The sequence below is a fragment of the Pinus tabuliformis genome, chromosome Q (assembly GCF_031772625.1).
Source record: "Pinus tabuliformis cultivar Carrire ecotype Pingquan chromosome Q, CPIR1, whole genome shotgun sequence".
Lineage (NCBI taxonomy): Eukaryota > Viridiplantae > Streptophyta > Pinopsida > Pinales > Pinaceae > Pinus > Pinus tabuliformis.
Genome location: NC_142296.1, coordinates 907,418,267 through 907,440,393, shown reverse-complemented (window position 1 = coordinate 907,440,393; position 22,127 = coordinate 907,418,267). Strand labels below are relative to the sequence as shown.

General features: G+C 39.2%; 1 protein-coding gene across 1 annotated transcript; it reads left to right on the top strand.

The window, feature by feature from the left end:
* Positions 1-1,378: 1,378 nt before the first annotated feature.
* Positions 1,379-21,727, top strand: LOC149222412 (uncharacterized). The gene is made up of 2 exons (XM_089387590.1): positions 1,379-1,400; positions 21,039-21,727. Exons 1-2 carry the CDS (start codon positions 1,379-1,381, stop codon positions 21,725-21,727), a joined length of 711 nt encoding a protein of 236 aa, XP_089243716.1.
* The last annotated feature ends 400 nt before the right edge of the window (positions 21,728-22,127 follow it).

Here is a 22,127-nt window from a genome sequence, read left to right as displayed (position 1 = left end):
GTTACTTCATCTACGATGGATAACCAACTTTCACCATGTTCCCATCACCATTTTCGTCATCGGGAAGTTGCTGTGCCTGGTGCATGATGGGTATCTATGGCTGGAGGAGCATATTCCCATCACGATGGAGCTTATTCACTGGATTTCTCGACTTCCCGGTAAGGGAAAGGACCTCACAATGATGGCAGGCAAAAGTAGTGATTTGTCTCTCACAGAAGCCATGAAAACTAAATACAAGCTGGAAAAGAAGAAGTGAGGCTATGCAATTTTGAGTATCAAGGACAAAGGCATGCGCATAGCCACCCAGCTCTTGGCCGGAAAATTAATGCAGAAGTTTCGCACCGACAAAGTGCCAGCACCTGTGGTTGCACTGGCTGAGCAATGTGTGGAGGGGGTCCAGTTGAACTGGGCGAAGTTCCTCTGTGAGGAATTTTTGACAAACTGCAAGGAGGCCCAAGAGAAGGGTAAGACCTTCCACAATGTGTGGTTTCTCTTATTCATCTTGTTGATAGCAAGTGAACTACCAGAAGATAGCCAGTTCTTGGATATCAACCGGGACATACCTGTGGCTGCGGAGTACGCTTCGCTTTGGGCCACTAAGTATGCAAAGCAGATTCATGCCAACAATGATTTTTGGGTGTTGATGGAGGCGAGCATCCGAATGTGGATCAATAGAATACCACGGTTGTCTCCGACAATGTATGCCACTTTGAAGAGCTTCATAGAGTTTAAAGCAAACATGCACAACATTTATGTCTGGGCGTGGAAGGATCTGACAAAGGCATGGATGAAGCTCCCATTCATTGCTATTGATGACACCATCTTCATGGCGTTGGAAACATGGTCTCTAGAGTGGCACACCCTGGACTTTGCAGGAATGGAAAGGGCCATAGCTCAACAAAGGAAGAAGGACACCAAGCTGCACATCGCACAGCTGGCTGAAAGGAGGCACCAGGAAAAAGCAGCAGCAGAGGCAGCCGCACAACAGAAGCCAGCTGATGAAGCAGCAATAATGCATACAGCATAAACAATAACAACGCCAATATAAGAGGCCGAAGAGGGATGTGACATGTCCACAGGGCAGGGGGCTGAGGACATAGACCTGGTTGAAGAGCGCGTGGACCCAGAAACCACCTTGCAACAGTTGAAACAGCAGTGCGTCCCTGAGAAACCAGTCCCCAGAAAGAAGGTTAAGGCATTGAAGATGTTTATCGACCCAATCATGCTTACAGAAGGTGATCTTTTTGACATCGATGAAATGGTTCGTGATGTCACTGAGGACGTGCTCCAAGAGGTGATGACAGAGTAGAACATTGTGTTGGAGGTGCTAAGTGCATAGCTACAGGAACTACAGGTGCAAATTCCACAAACAAGAACGATGGCCCCATATGTCATAGCAGGTACATCAGAGGTGGAACAGATGTTGCGCACCCGAATGACAACACTTTTGTGTTCCCTGAGGGCGCGTTAGTAGCAGTGAACGAATTTGACTGAGCTGTGGTGGGTAGGATTAAGGGACTAGGCTTAAACTTGGCTTCCCTTCCACGAGAAACCTTGTACCAGTTACAAGATGGGATCACAGTCGAGCTCCGCGCAAGAGAAGGCCACGTGCTACAGGTATTGAGCAAACAAAAGATCAATATGGAACAATGCAGCCAGAAGAGTGATGAACTGGTTACATAGACTCAAGGACTAGAGTAGGCGGCAGATAATACTTGTAGAAATGTCATGGAATTGGTCGTCCCGGTAGATCTACTAGTAGCGGAGCGGATCCACCGATTAGCGACTGGATTCTGCGAGGCAAAGGAGGAAGCAACGTGGGTAGAGCTGGACCTCAACCTTCAGATTTCTGAGCTACAATTAAATATGTAGTCTTATACACCCTCGGAAGTCAAGGAAAAACGTGTTGGTGCTATTCAAAAACGGCTGGAGGAAATATGACAGGTAGTACAGAATTGCACTGCTATGTTGGAAGAATCCTTCACAATCCTCATTTTAATACATGATGACCCCAACATACAGTGCCTAGAAATAGAGGCATGGGAGCTTTAGATGCAGTATGACATTGTGCACGGAATGGCATAAATAGTTGCCCTGACCTAGCGGCTTGCGAAGCTATAGTAGGCAAAGGCATTGAAGGAACAGGTGGGTGCTGCATGGCAGGCGGTCCTTAAAGCACGTGTCTAGCCTTGGATTGATGAGGCCTTCCTCATCACTGCAGAAATCAAAGGAAAGCTCACATAGATGAAGGCGATGCATGCCTTAATACAGGGAGTTGCCCCTGAAAGCAAGACTTCCGCTGTGAGATTGGAGCAGATCTAGCAAACTAGAGATCAATGTGCCGCGGACCTCCAAGAAGCGAAGGAACAGTTGGAGGGGCTCCATGCCAAGATCACCGCACTAGCAGAGTGACTCGGGACAAGTCCCAATGATTGTGTTGGGGGCCTGTTAGGCATGGAATCCCCCCACAATAGGTTGTTGGGGTTCAAAGCCCAATTTTTTGTCAGAGATGTTGTAAAACTCTGCGAATTGCGAGCGCGGAGCGTGAAGTGTACAATTGAGTCATAGGGTTGTCCGCCCTAAACATTGTACTGTAAAATAGTGTAAATTCGGCCTACCCATGGTCTGCGAACCATGGGACTGTATAAATAGAGCAAGGCTCTAAGTTGTAAAGTTAGTTAATGAGAGATGGATAGAGAGAATAGTGAAGGAATGGTTCGAGCTTAGAGTAGAATTCTAAGTGTCTTGGGTTGTAGTATTGGGAAGAGGCTCTGCAGCTCAATGCGCAGAGGCCTTGTAGAGTCCGCAGCTGAGTGCATGGACCCCTACAACTAAGTTCTCATGGAGGTGACGGGTTTGTAAGCACGATTGAAGATTAATAAAAGAGAATTTGATTTCTATTCTTGTGTATTTACTATGCATTATCTTCTTTATGTTTTTATTTGGTTATATATTGTGCGCATTGATATAATTGATGAATATGTTATAATAACCGTAAATCTTACGCCCATGAGATAAATAATTGGTTAATTAGCAAGGATCGTGGGTATTATATGGGTCGCACCCCCAGTAGGGCTGTGTGGAAGCCACACCATAGGTCATGAAGGGATCACAAGTGCACGTAGCGACAGGTCAGACCGCGGACCTCCAAAAGCCCATCGGACATCCCAAGGGTGCAGAAACCTGGTTCTAGCACCCTCCCATACTACTTCGAGTGAGACCTCAGTCCATGCTCCACGCACTGTTGTCGAAAGGGCCAATAGTACTGGGATTTGCTTGGCTAAATCACCTCTAAACCTAGGTCGGGACCCACTATGCCAACACTGCATTTTCTGGCAGCTGCACCATACATAGTTTCGTTTCTTCCTTCTTCCTCTACATGACGGACTTCTCTGCTTCTACCGCAGAGCCAACTGGAGCGTGCCACTCTTGTGGCCAATACTCAAGGACCACAAAAATTACATCGCCATTCCCTAAGTAAGGTAGCTCATGCCACGTCTTCGTAGGGTCCTTCCATGCCCTAATGAAGTGTTAGCTTATTGGGGCCTAACCCAGGTTTGAAGTTAATTAGCCAAACAAATCCCTGTACTACTGGCCCTTTCGGCAATATTCCATGGAGCGCGAACTGAGGTCTCACCCAAAGTAGTATGTGGGGGCATTGGAACCAGGTTTTCGTACCCTTGAGATGTCTAAGGGTTTGAGTTGGTTCAACTTCACATAGGTTACTTCGCGTACTTCCTTGGCCTTCGCGCCCTGATATACTCACCTTCGCACAACCCTAAACAGGGGCCATGGTGCTTTCGCACCACTGCTGTAGCACTCTGCACTATTTCCCTAACTCATACCCGAGATCTCACTTATCTTCTTACCGCAGTTAGTTATCTTCACGTAAATGGATGCCTTATGTTATATTTATTTATATAACACATTCATATGAGTTCGCGTAGCAAATAAACGGTAAACTTGCAATTCATATCCAATAATAAATAAACAGGAAAAGATACGCAGAAATATGATAAAACTTCTCTTTATTGATGCTTCCAACAGTTACAGACTCGACCTGCCCTGTGCACTCAGTTGCAGGGGTGTACACACTCAGCTGTGGACTACTAGGCCTCTGCACACACAGCTGTAGAGCCTTCTCCTCCTCTACGACCCAAAGGCACACTTTACACTTTGACTCAATCCCTTAGACTCATCATGCTTAGATTCTATTCCCTTTTTTCTATTTTATACACTTAGAGCCTTTCTCTATTTATTCAATCCCATGGTCCGCAAACCATGGGTAGATCTTTCAAGCCGACATTACATTACAAAAACACGGGTGGACAACCCTGAGACTCTGTTATGAATTCGTGTTCCGCGCCCACAAATCGTGCGAGTCTTTACAAAGGACTTGGTCAAAACTTGGGCTTTAAGCCCCAAAACATGCCTTGGGGGGATTCCACGCCTAACAAGCCCCCAACACAAACATCGTGATTTTCCCTCAAGTCACTATGTCGGTGCGAAGATCTTCGCATGGAGTCCCTCCAACTCTGCTCGAACTGCTGCAAGGTCGATAGTGCACTAAGCGGTTGCCTGTTGAATCTCATATACCCGTTGTTCTAAGACCGCGGTGTCGAAACTACTTCCCTACATCTGTTCCTACATCCCCTGCATTTGTTTATAGTCTTGCACCTTCATCCAGCTACTTGGAGCGTGAAGACTGTGCTTCTGTTGGCTAGTCAGATAGTTGAGCCAACCATGTAGGGCTTCAATCGACTGCCATTCACTTTGCCTGGGAAAGGTTCTCCATTTAGCTTTAATAACTATACCGCGCTCCGTCTATGACCTCCTTAACAACGTATGGTCCCAACTAATGCATTCTGAACTTTCCTAGGAATTTATCATACTTACTGTCATACAGTAACACTAAATCATTTACCTTGAAGGTGCACAACTTAATATGGTGATCATGCCAGGCCTTATCGCGTTGCTTTTGTACCTGCTGATGGAAGTCAACCAGGAACCGTTCCTTTTCAAGTTCTTCCAACTACGCGAGCCTCTCTTCTAGGGCTTCGTGGCCCATCATACCTGTGAGCACTGCTATGCGCAGACTAGGCACAATATACTCCATTGGCATGACAGCTTGCACGCCATAAACCAACAGGAAAGGTGTATGTCCTGTTAGTTTCTTGCATGTTGTCCTGTAAGTTGTAAGGTCCCACCTTAGCAACCATGAATATTATACTAAAGCTTAATGCAATTTAAGTTTAAGTTTTTAAGACATAAAAGTTAATGCAAGGTTATATATCTATATTTTATTTTTATTTTTATTGGTATTCTTTACACTACATACTAATTTCTACTAACTAACTAACCCATGGTAATATTAAACTTCTCATTAAGGCTACAAGGTCATGGTTCTTCAAGATCCAAAACTTACAACCATAAGTCTTAAAATCACATTTAAATGATAGAGTCTTTAGTGAGATAAATAATATCAATATTTACAAACCACAATTTCCAATAAGCTAATTGTTCATTCTATTTCAATTAAGAGTGTTTAAGAGTGACTAATTTGATTTTGTTATAGATAATATGCCTATGAATTATTTGGTAAAACAAAGGGAAGAAAAACAAGATAATTCAACTTCTAAAGGAGTGGTTTCCAATTAGTATGAATTCATATGTGAGCTAACAATTGCAAAATTTCACCTAATCAATTTTCCTTCCATGGGTTTTTACTTCAATGGAATCATCATGCTTATTATTTGAGATATTTCTAAAAACACCTTGGTTGCAAATCCTAAATTTACTTAGTCATTTTTATAGAAAATTCTTAGATGTAATTAGCTACAACCATTGAAGCATTATGTCAAACAGTTTGCAAGCATGAAATGTACAGCCATTCAGGCATTTTGTCAAACACTTACAAGAATAACCCTTAAGGCGATTTCACCAAAATTTACTAACATGAATCTAAGATTACATAATTTCTTTTTCATTGTCAGTAATGCCAGGAAGTGAACATAATACATAAGTAGAACTGTCATCCATCTTGATTGCTGCATATACAAAAATTTAGGCACATAATGACTATAAATATTTAAGAATTTTTAAAAATAGCTCGCAGCGATGTAGCTACAACCATTGCGAAATTTTAACAACGGTTAGCAGTCACAAAACAAGCTGCTAACTATTAAACTATCAAACAAGCAGTCACAAGTTTATTAAACTATCAATGTATTAACCATTGATACTTTAAAATAATAATTCCAAGTTTATATAACAAACTGATTTCATAAAAAGAGATCACCAGGTAAATCGCAGCTAAAAAAAAAAAAAAACAAGACAAACCACCAGGCAGTAGCAACAAATCTGTAAAATATAGAAAGTTACAGAACCGGATTTCGAAACTCTGATTTTTCAAATCAAAGTTGGGGCGACATGGCCATAAGGTACATATACCCCTTGAAGTTAAAATATATCGAAACATAAATGCCCAGAAATGTGATTATTTAAAACCACAACCAAAAACAAATTCATACTATCTCATTTATCCCTTTTGTCAAACATATACTCTGAAAACTTATCTACAACTGTAAAAAGAGAAGGAAAACCCAAATTTATGCTATTAACATGTTTTCATAAAACTCATGGCAGCCTAAATGCTTCAGGTACTAACACATGATGTAAATCAACTTGTAATGAAACTTATATATATATATATATATATATATATATATATATATATATATATACTTACATAAAATAAACTACACTTATTGAAAAATTCCTTCAACATTTAGTGTGCAGCATTTGATATCAACAACCAAATAAGCAAAACCATGTAATGAATTACAAAAAGAAACACAATATAATTTTGTCAACATACATGGCAGTGAGTTTATACAACTCAAAAAATGGGAGTATGCTCCAGCTCCAATATCCTTACCAAATCAGTGTGAACCACCCAGTTTTCCTCCCAACCATATCCAGGAAGAACTTCTCCCCCTGGAACCCCCGAGCTGCAAAAGCTCACAAGCAGTACCAAAAGATAATAGTAGAGAGATTTGCAAGGAAAACTAAGGAAGCAAATTTTCACTTCCTCTCAATACCACTCATGGTCAACCTCAATAGCTAGAGATCTTAGGCTTTTAACAATAATTTCAGATTTATTATCGAAGCAATTGGCTACTCTCCATATATCTCCCTCTCACTATTTTCCTCAAGTCTCTTCCACTCTTGGCCTCCTAATCCCCAAGTGAGAATACATGAGACTCATATATAGGAGGAGCAACCAATTCTTGTCATAAATGAGGAGTAATGTGCATGCATTGGATTCCATTTAGAGGAGTGTAACTTAGGCCATTAAGGAGACGTATGCATGCCTTAGTTAAGGAGAGTGTAACCTATGCATTAAAGAGAGCGTAAGAGGAATATTTTATGACATATTTTTAATGAGTGCATAAAATAGAGTATAATGAATTATTTAAAAGAGAGAGAGAGAGAGAGAGAGAGAGAGAGATCCATGAGAATCATGAAGGAGCTGTGTGAATTGATTGAGGAGAAAAAATTGACTTGTAATTCCTTTTTAATAATAATATCATAGTCTCATAAAAGATAATAATAATATTAATAATATTGAGGATTCAATCAAGATTGAACTATTAGGATTGATTAATAAGTTAATTCATTTTTCTTCAACTTCGCTTGATTACCAATTTATGTAAAATGATTTACTATTTTTTGGAAAGTCGTGCTTGAGATGCTGGACATGACTTTCTATTTTTAGAAAGTCATTCGAGAATTGTGAGAATGAAATTTTATTTAAGGAAAATCATCCATGAGTGGTACTTTTATTCTAGAGAATAGGGATTCTGCACCCCTATTTCATGCATCTCCGTGCCTTAGTAGATTGAGGACTTTGCGCCCTGATCTACTCCGAAGATCCAAGCTTCCACAACTTGATATTTTTAAATATTCAGGATTCTGCGCCCTAAATATACAAGACTCCACATATTTATCTTTCTTGGATTTAGGACTCTACACCCTAATTTCCATGCCCTCTCATCTACTGTGCTTTGAAACTTTGTGTTTCTCTTTATGGTACTGATTGTGAGCTTTTACCCATCTGATGGTTCACTGGTAAGGCCTTGTTCAAAGACCTGCACACATTACAATCTCATATATCAAAGGAATCAAATGAATTTCATAATGAAATTAACTTAATCACATTTTACCCAAAATGGTGCATGGCTTCCACAGTCATTTTGTTTTTGAAGAAATGACTTCCACAGTCATTCATAATTGAACATCCTTGTTGGAAAATGACCAGGTACACTACCACATCCTGCTTAGTACAATATTAGACATATATAATCACACAAATAACGCATCATCCATAAATCATAATTAACCATATATTCCGCATAACCATGAGAATCCATGGGTATATGTGTCTCAATCTTGGATACCCATCCATGTCATACACCTACTTCATAAATCGGATACAAATAGAAAAGCATATCTATAACATTTTACTTAACCAAAACCATCTAATACAGATAATCAATGATGCCACATATAAGAGGAAATATAACCATATAAAACATTGTTCCCCAATCTAGTGATCAATCTGTCATACATAAACATAAAAGGAAATATAACTATGTATGTAAAACATTATTCCTTAATCAAGTGATCAACCTATCATATATATATAGCCCTTGATAGGAGTGACAAAACTATACTAGAAAATTAGGACACTACATACTCCCCCTCTTGGAGTAAACTTGGCCTGAAGTTTAACTAAACGCAAGACGCATAGAAGATGCATCTTCGCAAGTGACGGAACTAGGATTGTACGAGTCCCATTGGACCTTTACTTGGTCCACCATGCGACGTCTGAGCTGTCGAGTGCGATGATCCAAAATGCAAACTGGCTCTGCCTTAAGAGTTCCTTCATCCATTACTTGTAAGTGATGCCAATCTAAAATGTGAGAAGGATCATGAATATACTTACGTAGTACCGAAATATGAAATACATCATGCATGCGATGAAAGACTGGTGGTAAAGCAAGATTATATGCCACAGGTCCAACCATTTTAATGATCTCAAAAGGCCCGACAAATCAAGGAGAGAGCTTAGATCCTTTTCCAAACCTAATAGAGATTTTCTGAGGTTTTACTCGAAGAAAAACAAATTCCCCTTCTTGAAAACTACAATCCACTCTATTCATATCAACATAGCTCTTCTGTCTATCATGTGCCTGCTTTAATCTTCGCCTTATATGGCACACTTTTTCTTCCATTTCTGGAAGAATGTTAGGACCTACTGAGATTTTTTTCTCTAATCTATCCCAACTTAAAGGTGTTCTGCATGGTCTTCCATACAATAGCTCATAAGGTGCCATACCAAGGGAGTGATGGTAACTGTTATTGTAAGCAACCTCCACTAGAGGATGATAATCTTCCCACTTAGATTGTTGATCCATTACGTACATTCTAAGCATGTCCTCTAACACTTTATTTACTCTTTTAGTTTGACCATCAATCTTCGAATGATAAGCTATATTGAAATTTAATTGTGTCTGAAGGGATCCTTGGAAACTAGTCCAAAATATTCATGTAAATATAGAGGCCCTATCTGATATGATTTTCTTAGGAAAACCATGAAATCTAACCACCTCCTTGATAAATACTTGTGGTATTTCAGATGCTTTGTAAGTATCTCTAACGGGTATAAAATGGGCACTCTTAGTAAGTTTATCTACCACCACCAAAATGGAGTTATGCCTTTTGGTTGTTTCAGGTAATTCAACAATAAAATCCATAGATATTGCTTCCCATTTGGACTTAGGAATGTTATGCGGAAGCAACAATCCTACTGGATGACCATGTTCTGCTTTAACTAGCTAACATTCCAAACATTTTACCACAAAATTTGCTACATCCTTCTTCATGCTTGGCCAAAAGAAAATTTGCTTTAAATTAGTATACATCTTCTGGACTCCTGGGTGAGCCATATATGTTGCACGGTGACCTTCTTTCAAAATGAACTCACTAAACCCATCTTGTTCTGGAACTACAATCTTTTTCATGAATCTCTCCATATCATCGTCATCACAAGAATAGCCTTCTACCTTGTTTGTCTTAGGCCCTCCCCAGAAAGAGAAACTTTAACTTCCTTGCACCCTTCATCTACATATTGTGCCCTCAAGACACGCTCCCATAAATGAATCTTCAATGGAATTACTGAAAATACTTTTGGTCTTTGACTCAGTGCATTGGCTACTTTGTTCAATGTACCCTTGATGTAAGTTATGTCAAAATCATATTCACTTAGGAGTTCTAACCACCTTCTTTGCCTAGCATTTAGATCACTCTGAGTAAATATATGTTGCAAACTTCTATGATCTGTTTTCAATTCAAATTTCTTTCCCACTAGATAATGTTGCCAAAGTCGTAAGGCATGAACTATAGGTGCTAGTTCTAGATCATGGGTTGCATAGTTTTCCTCATGCGTCCTTAACTTCCTAGAGGCATATGCAATCACCCTACCATCTTGTGATAACATCACACCCAATCCATCTTTTGAAGCATTGGTACATACTATGAATGGTCTATCCATATCTAGAACCTTAAGTATCAGAGTTGTAGTCAAACATCGTTTGAGCTTGGAAAATGCTTGCTCACACTCATTTGTCCAATTAAATCATACTCCCTTCCTAAGCAATGAAGTGATAGGGCTGGCTATTTTTGAAAACCCCTCCACAAATCTCTGATAGTATCCTGCCATACCCATGAAGCTATGCACTTCATGCACATTAGAGGGTGTTGGCCATTTTGAAATTGCATCGATCTTTGCTGAGTCAACAACAATTCCTTCACTGGAGATAATGTGTCCAAGATAATGGATTTTTTATTGGAAAAAAGAACATTTGGACATTTTTGCATAAAGTTTATTTTCTCTTAAGCATTGCAACACCAATCTCAGGTGTTGCTCATGCTCTTCTGGGGACTTTGAATAGATTAGGATGTCATCGAGGAACACTTGTACAAATTTGTCCAAGTAATTCTTAAATACACCATTCATCAAACTCATAAACACTCTTGGGGCATTAGATAACCCAAAAGGAACAACCACGAACTCATAATGACCAAAACGAGTTCGAAAAGTAGTTTTGGAAATATCCTCTTCTTTAACTCTGAGCTGATGATATCCAGATTGAAGATCGATCTTGGAGAATACGGTGGCTCCCTTCATTTGATCAAATAGATCATCAATGCAAGGCAAAGGATATTGATTTATAATAGTTACTCGATTCAATTTCCTGTAGTCAACACAGAGATGAAGGGATCCATCCTTCTTCTTTACAAATATCACTAGAGCTCCCCAAGGTGAAACACTAGGTCTAATCATACCCCTGTCCAATAACTCTTGAAGTTACACTTGAAACTCATGAATTTCAAAAATAGACATTCAGTAGGGAGCTTTCGATATAGGTTCAGTACCAAGCTTTAGCTCTATGGAGAAGTCAATCTCCTGCTTTGGAGGTAAACCAGGCAACTCCTCTAGAAAGACATCAGAAAATTATGAAAGGAAATGATATTGTTCAAAGGATGAAAGCTCTCCCTCATTTAAAGTCATTACAACATACATTTGACATCTTTTCCTAAGACTTCACGTCATCTGCAAGAATGAGATAAGTCTTAAAGAAACAAGTCTCCTTTCCCCATGGATAACCATAGATTGGCCCTCATCACTCAAAAAATTAAGGGTTTTGCTTCAACAACTAAGCACAACCTAGTGGGCTTCAAGCCAGTCCATCCCAATTATCACATCATAGTGACCAAGTGGCGTCACATAAAGATTCACATTTGTGACACACACTCCCAAGTCTAAAGGGAACTCTTTCACTAAGCATTCAACCTTTTGAGATCACCCTAAGGCCATCTAAACCTGATTAAAATCATTTTTCTCTATCACCACCAATTTACATTTCAATAAAGCATTAGGAGAAATAAAACTTTCAGTTGTGCCAGGATCAATCAAAATAGTAACAACCATACCATTTAGCTTACCTGATGCTTCAAGCACTGTAGACTGATGCTCGACCTGGTGATTTTGCACAATTGCATGAATCCTATGGGCTCTGCCCATATCTCTAACAGTGGCTTGTTCCTACTCTGATTGTGCTTCAGTCTTATTTCAGGGAAATCTCTCTCATAATGAGGTCCTCCATAAGTCCAACATCCATTAGTGGGAGCAGTTTTCATAAATTTGACCCTTTTATTAGGTGATTCTTGAGTGTGAGCATTACTTTGTTGAAGATGTTGCCTTGGGTTATTTCTTTGGTTCTTAAAAGTATGATTCTTTTGAAATCCCTGATGATGTGAACCACCTGACTTATGTCTTACATATTGGCCTCCCCTTCAAGGAGGTTTCCCATGGAATGATATATTTGGGGTTTTATCCCCCCACTTTGTTCCCCAATAATTCTTCCTCTGCTATAATTGCTTGTTGCACTACCTCATGCAACGTAGTAGGCCTCAAAATGCACACCTTTTCCTTTATAATAGGATTCAATCCATACAAAAACTTGTTTACCTTGAGGGCTTCAGTATTTAGATGGGTATCATATCTAAGCATCTCCGTGAATCATGCTTCATATTCAAGGATTGTCTTAGTTCCTTGCTTAAGATCATGGAACTCATTCAATTTCCTCTCCAAGTATTCAGCAGAAAGGTACTTTTCTCGAAATTCATCTTCAACTCGTTCCCATGTCAAGGTGGAAATGGAGTATCCCAATTGGGATTCTAAGTTCCTCCACCATAATAGTGCACTCTCCTTAAGATGGTATATATCCAACTTTTCCTTTTGGTTGCTAGAATAATTCCGCAACTCAAAACATAGGCACATGTTTTCCAACAAAGCTTCTAATACCTCCCCTTTTGTGGTAACCTTAAAGATAGGAATATTAACTTTTTCCAACTCTCTATGTACATCTCCATCAGATGGTATTTCTTTCCTCTCTAATTGAGATCAAGAACCAGGCACTGAAGGATTTCCCCCAACACTACTAATCAAGACTTCAGTCATCTTTTGGAAAGATAACATCATATCCCTTACTTCCCTGATGGATATTTTCTCAGATTCTTTATCTTGGGGAAGTGGAGATGAGACTTCCTTCCTCCTCCGTGATGTTCTCTCCATGATTACTTAACCTGACCAAGGAAAAATTTAGGTAAGTAAATAAATATTAACAGGCAAGCCCTAGGTCCTAGAGTTTTAACCTGCTCTGATACCATATGTAAGGTCCCACCTTACCAACCATTAGTATTATACTAAGGTTGAATGCGATTTAAGTTAAAAGTTTTAATACATAAAAGTTAATGCAAGGTTATATATATCTATATTTTTATTTTTATTTTTATTGGTATTATTTACACTATATACTAATTTCTACTAACTAACTAACTCATGGTAATATTAAATTTCTCATTAAGGCTACAGGGCCATGGTTCCTCAAGATCTAAAACTTACAACCATAAGTCTTAAAATCACATTTAAATGATAGTGTGTTTAGTGGGATAAATAATATCAATATTTACAAACCACAATTTCCAATAATCTAATTGTTCATTCTATTGCAATTAAGAGTGTTTAAGAGTGACTAATTTGATTTTGTTCTAGATAATATGCCTATGAATTCTTTGGTAAAACAAAGGGAAGAAAAACAAGTTAATTCAACTTCTAAAGGAGCGGTTTCCAATTATTATGAATTAATATGTGAGCTAACAATTACAACATTTCACCTAACCAATTTTCCTTCCATGGAATTTCACTTCAATGGAATCATCATGCTTATTCTTTGAGATATTTCCAAAAACACCTTGGTTGCAAATCCTAAATTTACTTAGTCATTTTATAGACAATTCATAGATGTAATTAGCTACAACCATTGAAGCATTATGTCAAATAGTTTTCAACCATGAAATGTACAGCTATTGAGGCATTTTTTCAAACACTTACAACCATAACCCTTAAGGTGATTTCACCAAAATTAACTAACATGAATCTAAGATTACATAATTTCATTTTCTTTGTCAGTAATGTGAAGAAGTGAACCCAATACATAAATAGAACTGTCATCCATCTTGATTGTTGCATATACCAAAATTTAGGCACATAATGACTATAAATATTTAAGAATTTTTATAAACAGCTTGCAGCGATGTAGCTACAGCGATTGGGAATTTTGAACAACGGTTAGCAGTCACAAAACAAGCTGCTAACTATTAAACTATCAAACAAGCAGTCACACCTTTATTAAACTATCAATGTATTAACCATTGATACTTTAAAATAATAATTCAAAGTTTATATAATGGACAGTTTCATAAAAAGAGATTACCAGGTAAATCACATCTACAAAAAAAAAGCAGCAAGACAAACCACCAGGCAACAACAACAAATCTATAAAATATAGAAGATTACAGAACTGGATTCTAAAAGTCTATTTTTTGAAATCAAATTTGGGGTGAAATGGCCCTAAGGTACAGAGACTCCCTGAAGTTAAAATAAATCAAAACAGAAACACCCAAAAATGCGATTATTGAAACCACAACCAAAAACAAATTCATATTATCTCATTTATCCCTTTTGTCAAACATATACTCTGAAAACTTATCTACAACTGTAAAGAGAGCAGGAAAACCTAAATTTATGCTATTAACATGTTTTCATAAAACTCACGGCAGCCTGAATGCTTTTGCCGTTAAGACATGATGTAAATCAACTTGCAATGAAACTTGTATAAAAAAAAACTTACATAAAATAAACTATAGTTATTGCAAAATTCCTTCAACATTTAGTGTGCAACATTTGATATACATCCAAGTTTCAGTCAACAACCAAATAATAAAAACCATTTCATGAACTAAAAAAGGAAACACATTATAATGTTGTCAACATACCTGCTAGTGAATTTATACAACTCAAAAAATGGGAGTATGCTCTAGCTCCAATGAGAGTATGCTCTGAACCCAATATCCTTACCAACTCATTGTGAACCACCCAGTTTTCCTCCCAACCATATCTAGGAAGAACTTCTCCCCCTGGGATCCTCGAGCTGCAAAAGCTCACAAGCAGTACTAAAAGACAACAGTAGAGAGATTTTGCAAGGCACACTAAGGAAGCAAATTTTCACTTCCTCTCAATACCACTCATGGCCAACCTCAATATCTAGAGATCTTAGGATTTTTACTATAATTTCATATTCATTATCGAAGCAATTGGCTACTCTCCATATCTCTCCCTCTCACTATTTTCCTCAAGTCTCTTCCACTCTTGGCCTCCTCATCCCCAAGTGAGAATACATGAGACTCATATAGGAGGAGCAATCAATTCTTGTCATAAAGGAGGAGTAATGTGCATGCATTGGATTCCATTTGGAGCAGTGTAACTTATGCCTTTGACGAGAGGTATGAATTATTTAGTTAAGGAGAGTGTAACATATGCATTAAAGAGAGCGTAAGAGGAATATTTTATGACATATTTTTAAGGAGTAAAAAGGAATATGCCATTCTTTGACGAGTGCATAAAATAGAGTATAATGAATTATTTGAGCGAGAGAGAGAGAGAGAGAGAGAGAGAGAGAGAGAGAGAGAGAGAGAGTTACATAGAGCCATGAGAGTCATGAAGGAGATGTGTGAATTGATTGAGGAGATAAAACTGACTTGTAATTCATTTTTAATAATGATATCATAGTCTTGTAAAAGATAATAATAATATTAATAATATTGAGGATTCAATCAAGATTGAACTATTAGGATTGATTAATGATAAGTTAATTCTTTTTTCTTCAACTCTGCTTGATTACCAATTTATGTAAAGTGACTTACTATTTTTGGAAAGTCGTGCTTGAGATGTCGGACATGACTTTCTATTTTTAGAAAGTCATTCCAGAATTGTGACAATGAAATTTTATTTAAGGAAATTCATCCATGAGTGGTATTTTTATTTTGGAGAGTAGGGATTCTGCACCCTATTTCATGCATCTCCATGCCTTAGTAGATTGAGGACTTCGTGCCCTGATCTACTCCAAAGATCCAAGATTCCACAACTTTATCTTTTAAATATTCAGGAATCTGCACCCTAAATATACAATATTCCATGTATTTATCTTTCTTAGATTTAGGACTCCACACCCTAATTTCCATGCCCTCTCATCTACTGTGCTTTGGAACTTTGTGTTTCTCCTTATGGTACTGATTGTGAGGTTTTACACATCTGATGGTTCGCTGGTAAGGCCTTGTTCAAAGACCTGCACACATTACAATCTCATAGATCAAATGAATCAAATGAATTTTAGAATGAAATTAACTTAATCACATTTTACCCAGAATGGTGCATGGCTTCCATAGCAATTTTGGTTTTGAAGAAATGACTTCCGCAATCATTCATAATTGAACATCCTTGTTGTAAAATGACCAGGTACCCTACCACATCCTGCTTAGTACAATATTAGACATATATAATCAAATCATGTGTCATCCATAAATCATAATTAACCATCTATTCCACATAACCATGAGAATCCATGGGTATATGTGTCTCAATCTTGGATCACCATCTATGTCATACACCTGCTTCATAAATTAGATACAAACATAAAAACATATGTATACCATTTTACTTAACCAAAACCATCTAATACAAATAATCAATGATGCCACATATAAGAGGAAATATAACTATATAAAACATTGTTCCCCAATCCAGTGATCAATCTGTCATACATAAACATAAAAGGAAATATAACTATATATATAAAACATTATTCCTCAATCAAGTTATCAACCTATCATATATATATATAACCCATGATAGGAGCGACAAAACTATACTAGAAAAATAGGACACTACATAAGCCCATAGTACTTCAGGTACGCGTAGTTCCCAATCACTCGTTACGCATTGCATACTTTGGTCAGCATAGTCTCCAATATTTTGTTAAATGCTTCTACTATCCCATTGGATTGGGGGTGATATGATGTGCTTTTTGATGATACACTTGAAACTCTTTTATTAGCGCGCTGATCGTTTTGTTCAGGAAATATGTACCGTGATCACTCATCAAGATGTTCGGACATCCAAATCAAGTCAATACGTGTTCGAACAGAAACTTTGCAGTCATGGCAACCGTGCAATCTTTTACCAGCTGCGCCTCAGCCCAACGAGTCAGGTAATCTATTGCGGTGATAATGTATCTTGCGCCCATCTTTCCTTGAGGCTTGATAGGTCCTACAAAATCGATTTCCCACTTTTCAAAGGGTTGCAGTGTCATTTGCGGATTCAAATGCATCTCATCCCTCCGTAATGGTTTACCTGTTCTTTGACATGTGTCACAGGCCTTACAGTGTGCTTTTGAATCCTAATGAAGGGTTGGCCACCACAACCTGGTGTGGAGAATCGTTTGTGATGTCCCTCGCCCTGCATAGTGTCCTCCTGCGGTGCCCCCATGCACTTCGACGAGGATCTGACTTCATTCGAATTCAGGTAAATACCTTCGCAATATCTCATCATTGCCCATCGTATATTGGTGCTCCGTGATGACAGAAAAATCAGCTACGTGCACCACCAGTTCCTTCTTCTGTTGGACAGAGTATTATTTCAGTGCAGTTCCTGTCATCAAAAAGTGGATTATATCTTCAAAGTGTCCATCTGCTATGTGCATAGGAAAGAACTGTGTGTCATTTAATCCTTACTCCAAACAAGTAGGCTCCTCTCCCATCTCAATGCGCGACAATTGATCTGGTCCCTCGTTCAGGCGTCCAAGCTTCACAACGACCTCAAAATCATATTCTTGGAACAATAAGAGCCACATGCATATGTGCCCCCCCATCACAGGCTTATTGACCAAGTATTTCAGCGCGGAGTGATTTGTATACATCTTAAAGTTCCCCCTAGCAAATAGTGTTGATATTTTTGGAGCACATACACCATAGCCAATCCCTCGCGTTCATTTGTGGAATAGTTCTTTTTGGATTTAAACTACTTACAGCTCGTGAATGCGATAGGGTGATCCAAACCCTCCCATACCTCTTGTGTTAGTACCACTCCCAGTTCTATACATGACGCATCAACATGGACATGAAACTCCACATCCCATTTTAAGACTAGGATTGGTGCAGAGGCTAATTTCTCTTTTAGTACATCCAGGTGGTTCATACAATCATCATTCCAACAGAATGTGACATCCTTTTTCAATATTTTCTCCATTGGTGCGCTGATCTGGGCATATCTTTTGATGAACTTCCTGTATTACCCCGTATGTCCCAGGGTAGTGCGCAGTTGTTTGACACTAGGCGGCACCTCCAAATTTAGAATCACTACAATCTTCGCGGGGTCTACCATCAGCCCCTATTTGCAAACCACATGTCCCAACAGGTTCCCAAAGTGAACAAGGAATGTGCACTTCTTGAGGTTCAGTGCGATTTGGTGTCCTCAGAAGGTTTCCAACATCAAGCGTAAGCTCGCTACATGGTGCTTAACCAATCCAAATATAATCCAATCATCCAGATAAACCTCCAGGAACTTGTGGATATATTCCTTGAATGCTACAACAACTATGCATGAAAATATGGCCAACACATTCTTCAACCCAAACAGCATAACGATGTATTGAAAGCAACCCCATTCAGTCGCGAAGGTCGTTTTACTCCTATCTTCTGGTGCAATTTTGATCTGGTGGTACCCTGAGAACCCATCAGTAAAAGAATAGGCTTCTTGCCTACCAACATTTTCCAATACTTCATCAATGAACGAAGTTGGGAATGGGTCATGCACACATCCGTCATTCAAATTTTTGAGGTCCACGCATATTCTTATCTTGCCCTTTTGCTTCTTTTCCTGCACTACCATAGGGCTTACCCAATTAGATTCTTCCATCGGCTCAATGATTCCAGCTATGAGCATCTTGTCTAGTTCTATGCAGACCTTCTCTTTGTACTTCGGATTTAGGCGGTAAGACCTCTGCTTAACTAGATTTGCGCCAAGTTTTAATGTGATCCACATCATCCCTAAATCTCCAATGATTCCTTTTAAGTTCATGATATTGGTGGGGAACAAGTCCTGGTACTCATGGAGTAACTCAATGACTTTAATCACAATTGCGTCATCCCAGTAATTGCCGAGTGTTCGTACTTAGGTTCGGCTTTCGTACCAATGTTCACCTGCTTTGTATTTAGTGTCACGGTTATGTTAGGGTCTTCAATCAATGGCCCTTTAACCTCGCGATAGACTTCAGTTTCTGCAAATTAACTTTTCACGGATATTCGTCGTCTTCTTTTGTATTCACATTGTAACACACTAGCGCGCAGCTCAACTGAGTTGCCCATTTAGGCTAAATCACTTCTATTGGCTCCTAGGGTATTTTAAAGATAAATTCTTTTACTGCTTGCAGCGCATCATCAACAGTATCCCACCAATGATCCTCAAATGTGAAGGTTAATAGGAACCCTTCGTGCAAGATATCCCATTCGCTCATTCCATGGCGAAGCTCTATCTCTATATATGAATTCATGGGTATAATATCTAGGGTATGACAGAAGAAGTGTACCCACTCATGTTGTGGCTCTTCCCCATAGACCTTTTTCCACTTGGCGAGGTGCGTGTGCTTATCATCTCGTCCGTCATACTTGTCTTTTAATCGCATCTGAGGCTTCCCAAACCGCATGCGCATCATTCTTCTGCATTCGCACCAGTCCTCAAAGCTTCCCTAGTGTGTACCCGACCACCTTGCGGGCGTAGCACGCAATACCCATTTCAAAGCTTCGAAACATCGCTGGTTCGAAACTGTTTAGGAAATCATCTACCTCACTTAACCCATCATATGTAGGCAGATCCCTTACCTCCATTGATATGTAGCGCAGAGTTCTCATCATCATGTTACAGTTCAGTGTGGTTACCTCATGTAACCCATTCTTCCATCATTCGCTCTCCTCATCAGAATTTGATGTGCAGGAGATTTCACGCTCCCATGAGATTCGTCCATCCACGGTTGGATTTACCCAGTCTTTCTCTCACGCGATTATCTTGTAGATGTAGTCCAAGTCGTCATCGCTTTCATAATCACGTACTGGCTCCGTGTAGCGTAATCCTTCCGCAGGGTCCAAAGATACAACTACGCGTAGAATTTTTCTCAAAAATCATCTTGTGTTTCTTTAGATTTATCACCCCATTCATGTCAGTGGCCCTGTCTATTCCTAATAGCGCAGGGTAGGGATTGTTGTCATTAACAATCTCTTTCACTTCGAAATATTCTAGCGTTCTCACTCCTTCAATATCAATTGTGATCCCCTGCAATCTTCCCATAGGTAGTGTTATCACTGACAAAATTTCAATGCCAAATGTCTTACATTTGTTTGATGGTAAAGCACATAAATCCTTTTTAGCAGTTTCGCAGCGCAAGTGATTTCGTAGCGGAAAACACCGATTTTTCACTAATTGCGCTACGAAATGGGGAATTCGTGCTGATTCATAACACATCTCACCCCAGCTGTCATATTGTTTGCAAGAGAACACCATTATGAAATACTATGTGTGTCAAACCAGGGTGATGTGTCACCGTCTTGTCTTGGGGAACATTCTCATCATGGTGGCCATCTAGCAAGTTCTAGTCTGGTAAATCACATTGGTTTGCCCCATACTCTCGTGAAACAAAATATTGTAGGATCCATGCAGCATTCCGCAGAGAATATAATAGTGAAGACAAGGGTTGACCATTCTGGTAAGAGTGCTTCTTCCAGTTTACAAAAGAAGATAGATATGGCTTCTGTGCTATCCCTACCTTGGATCTGGCGCTGGTGTCCCTCGTATCAGATTAAATCCTCTGTATTTGAGATACATTGTGGTTCAGCGGCTACGAGGGAATTAATCTTAAAAGTCTTTTAGTGAAAACGATACCAAGTGTTGCTGTAATGGCCATTGTTGAGCTTGCTTCCCAACAACTGCATTTTTGTAAATGGCAAAAGAAATGGATCTCCAGAGTCTAGAACGCAGTGGGTTTTGCAGTTTCAGAACTGCATTACTCTTGTTATTTCTTTGGGTATTTTTGAAATGACACTGTTGTACTTTGAATACGCAAATTTCAACGCAACTGGAATCAGGTCCATAGGTATTACTATTTGGGCTGTTACATTTGGTGCTGTCAAGAAAACCATATCCCGACTCATTATCTTGGTTGTTTCAATGGGCTATGGTGTAGTAAGGCCCACTCTAGGAGTTCGTACTTCGAAGGTGCTTCTTCTGGGAGCAACGTTCTTCCTGGCATCCGAGTTGCTTGATCTTGTGGAGAATGTGGGGTCCATCAAAGATCTATCAGGAAAATCTAGATTGTTTCTTGTTCTGCCAGTTGCAATTGTAGATGCTTTCATCGTTATTTGGATTTTTACTTCTTTGTCTAAAACATTGAAGAAACTTCAGGCAAGGAGGTCGCTTGCTAAGCTAGACATTTACAGGAAGTTCACTAATGCATTGGCAGTTGCTGTATTTGTTTCCATGGCATGGATTGGATATGAGCTGTATTTCAAGGCAACTGATCTGTTCAGTGAGCGTTGGCAGAGTGCATGGGTTATAAGTGCATTTTGGCATGTTCTTTCATTTTCTTTGCTTTGTGTCACCTGTGCACTTTGGGCTCCATCTCAAAACTCCACTGGTCCTCCAGTATATGATTAAAGTCCAGTGAGTAGCATTAACGTTATTGGGCCAGAGGAATTATTAATAGAAAATGAAAAGGGAAGGCAATTTAATGATGCACAAAACACAGCAGGATGAGGGATCTTCTAGATTTATTTCAGCAGTTACCCAGCATACAGAAGGATCAAAACATGATAATGAGACTGTTAGATCTGGTCCAGCGGAACCTAAGCATCTTGCTGACAAAACGAAACTGGACATTGGGCTGGTACAATCAGTTACTGGAGATGACCATCCCCGAAACGAAGTGTCTGCAACTGCAGTTTCAGCAGTTGGCCAGTCTAAGGACCTCACTGATAAAGTGAAATTGGATGGTGCACCTGCTGGGGTCATATTCATGTGCAATAGAATTACAAAAGAGATTTGCTTTCGATATGGT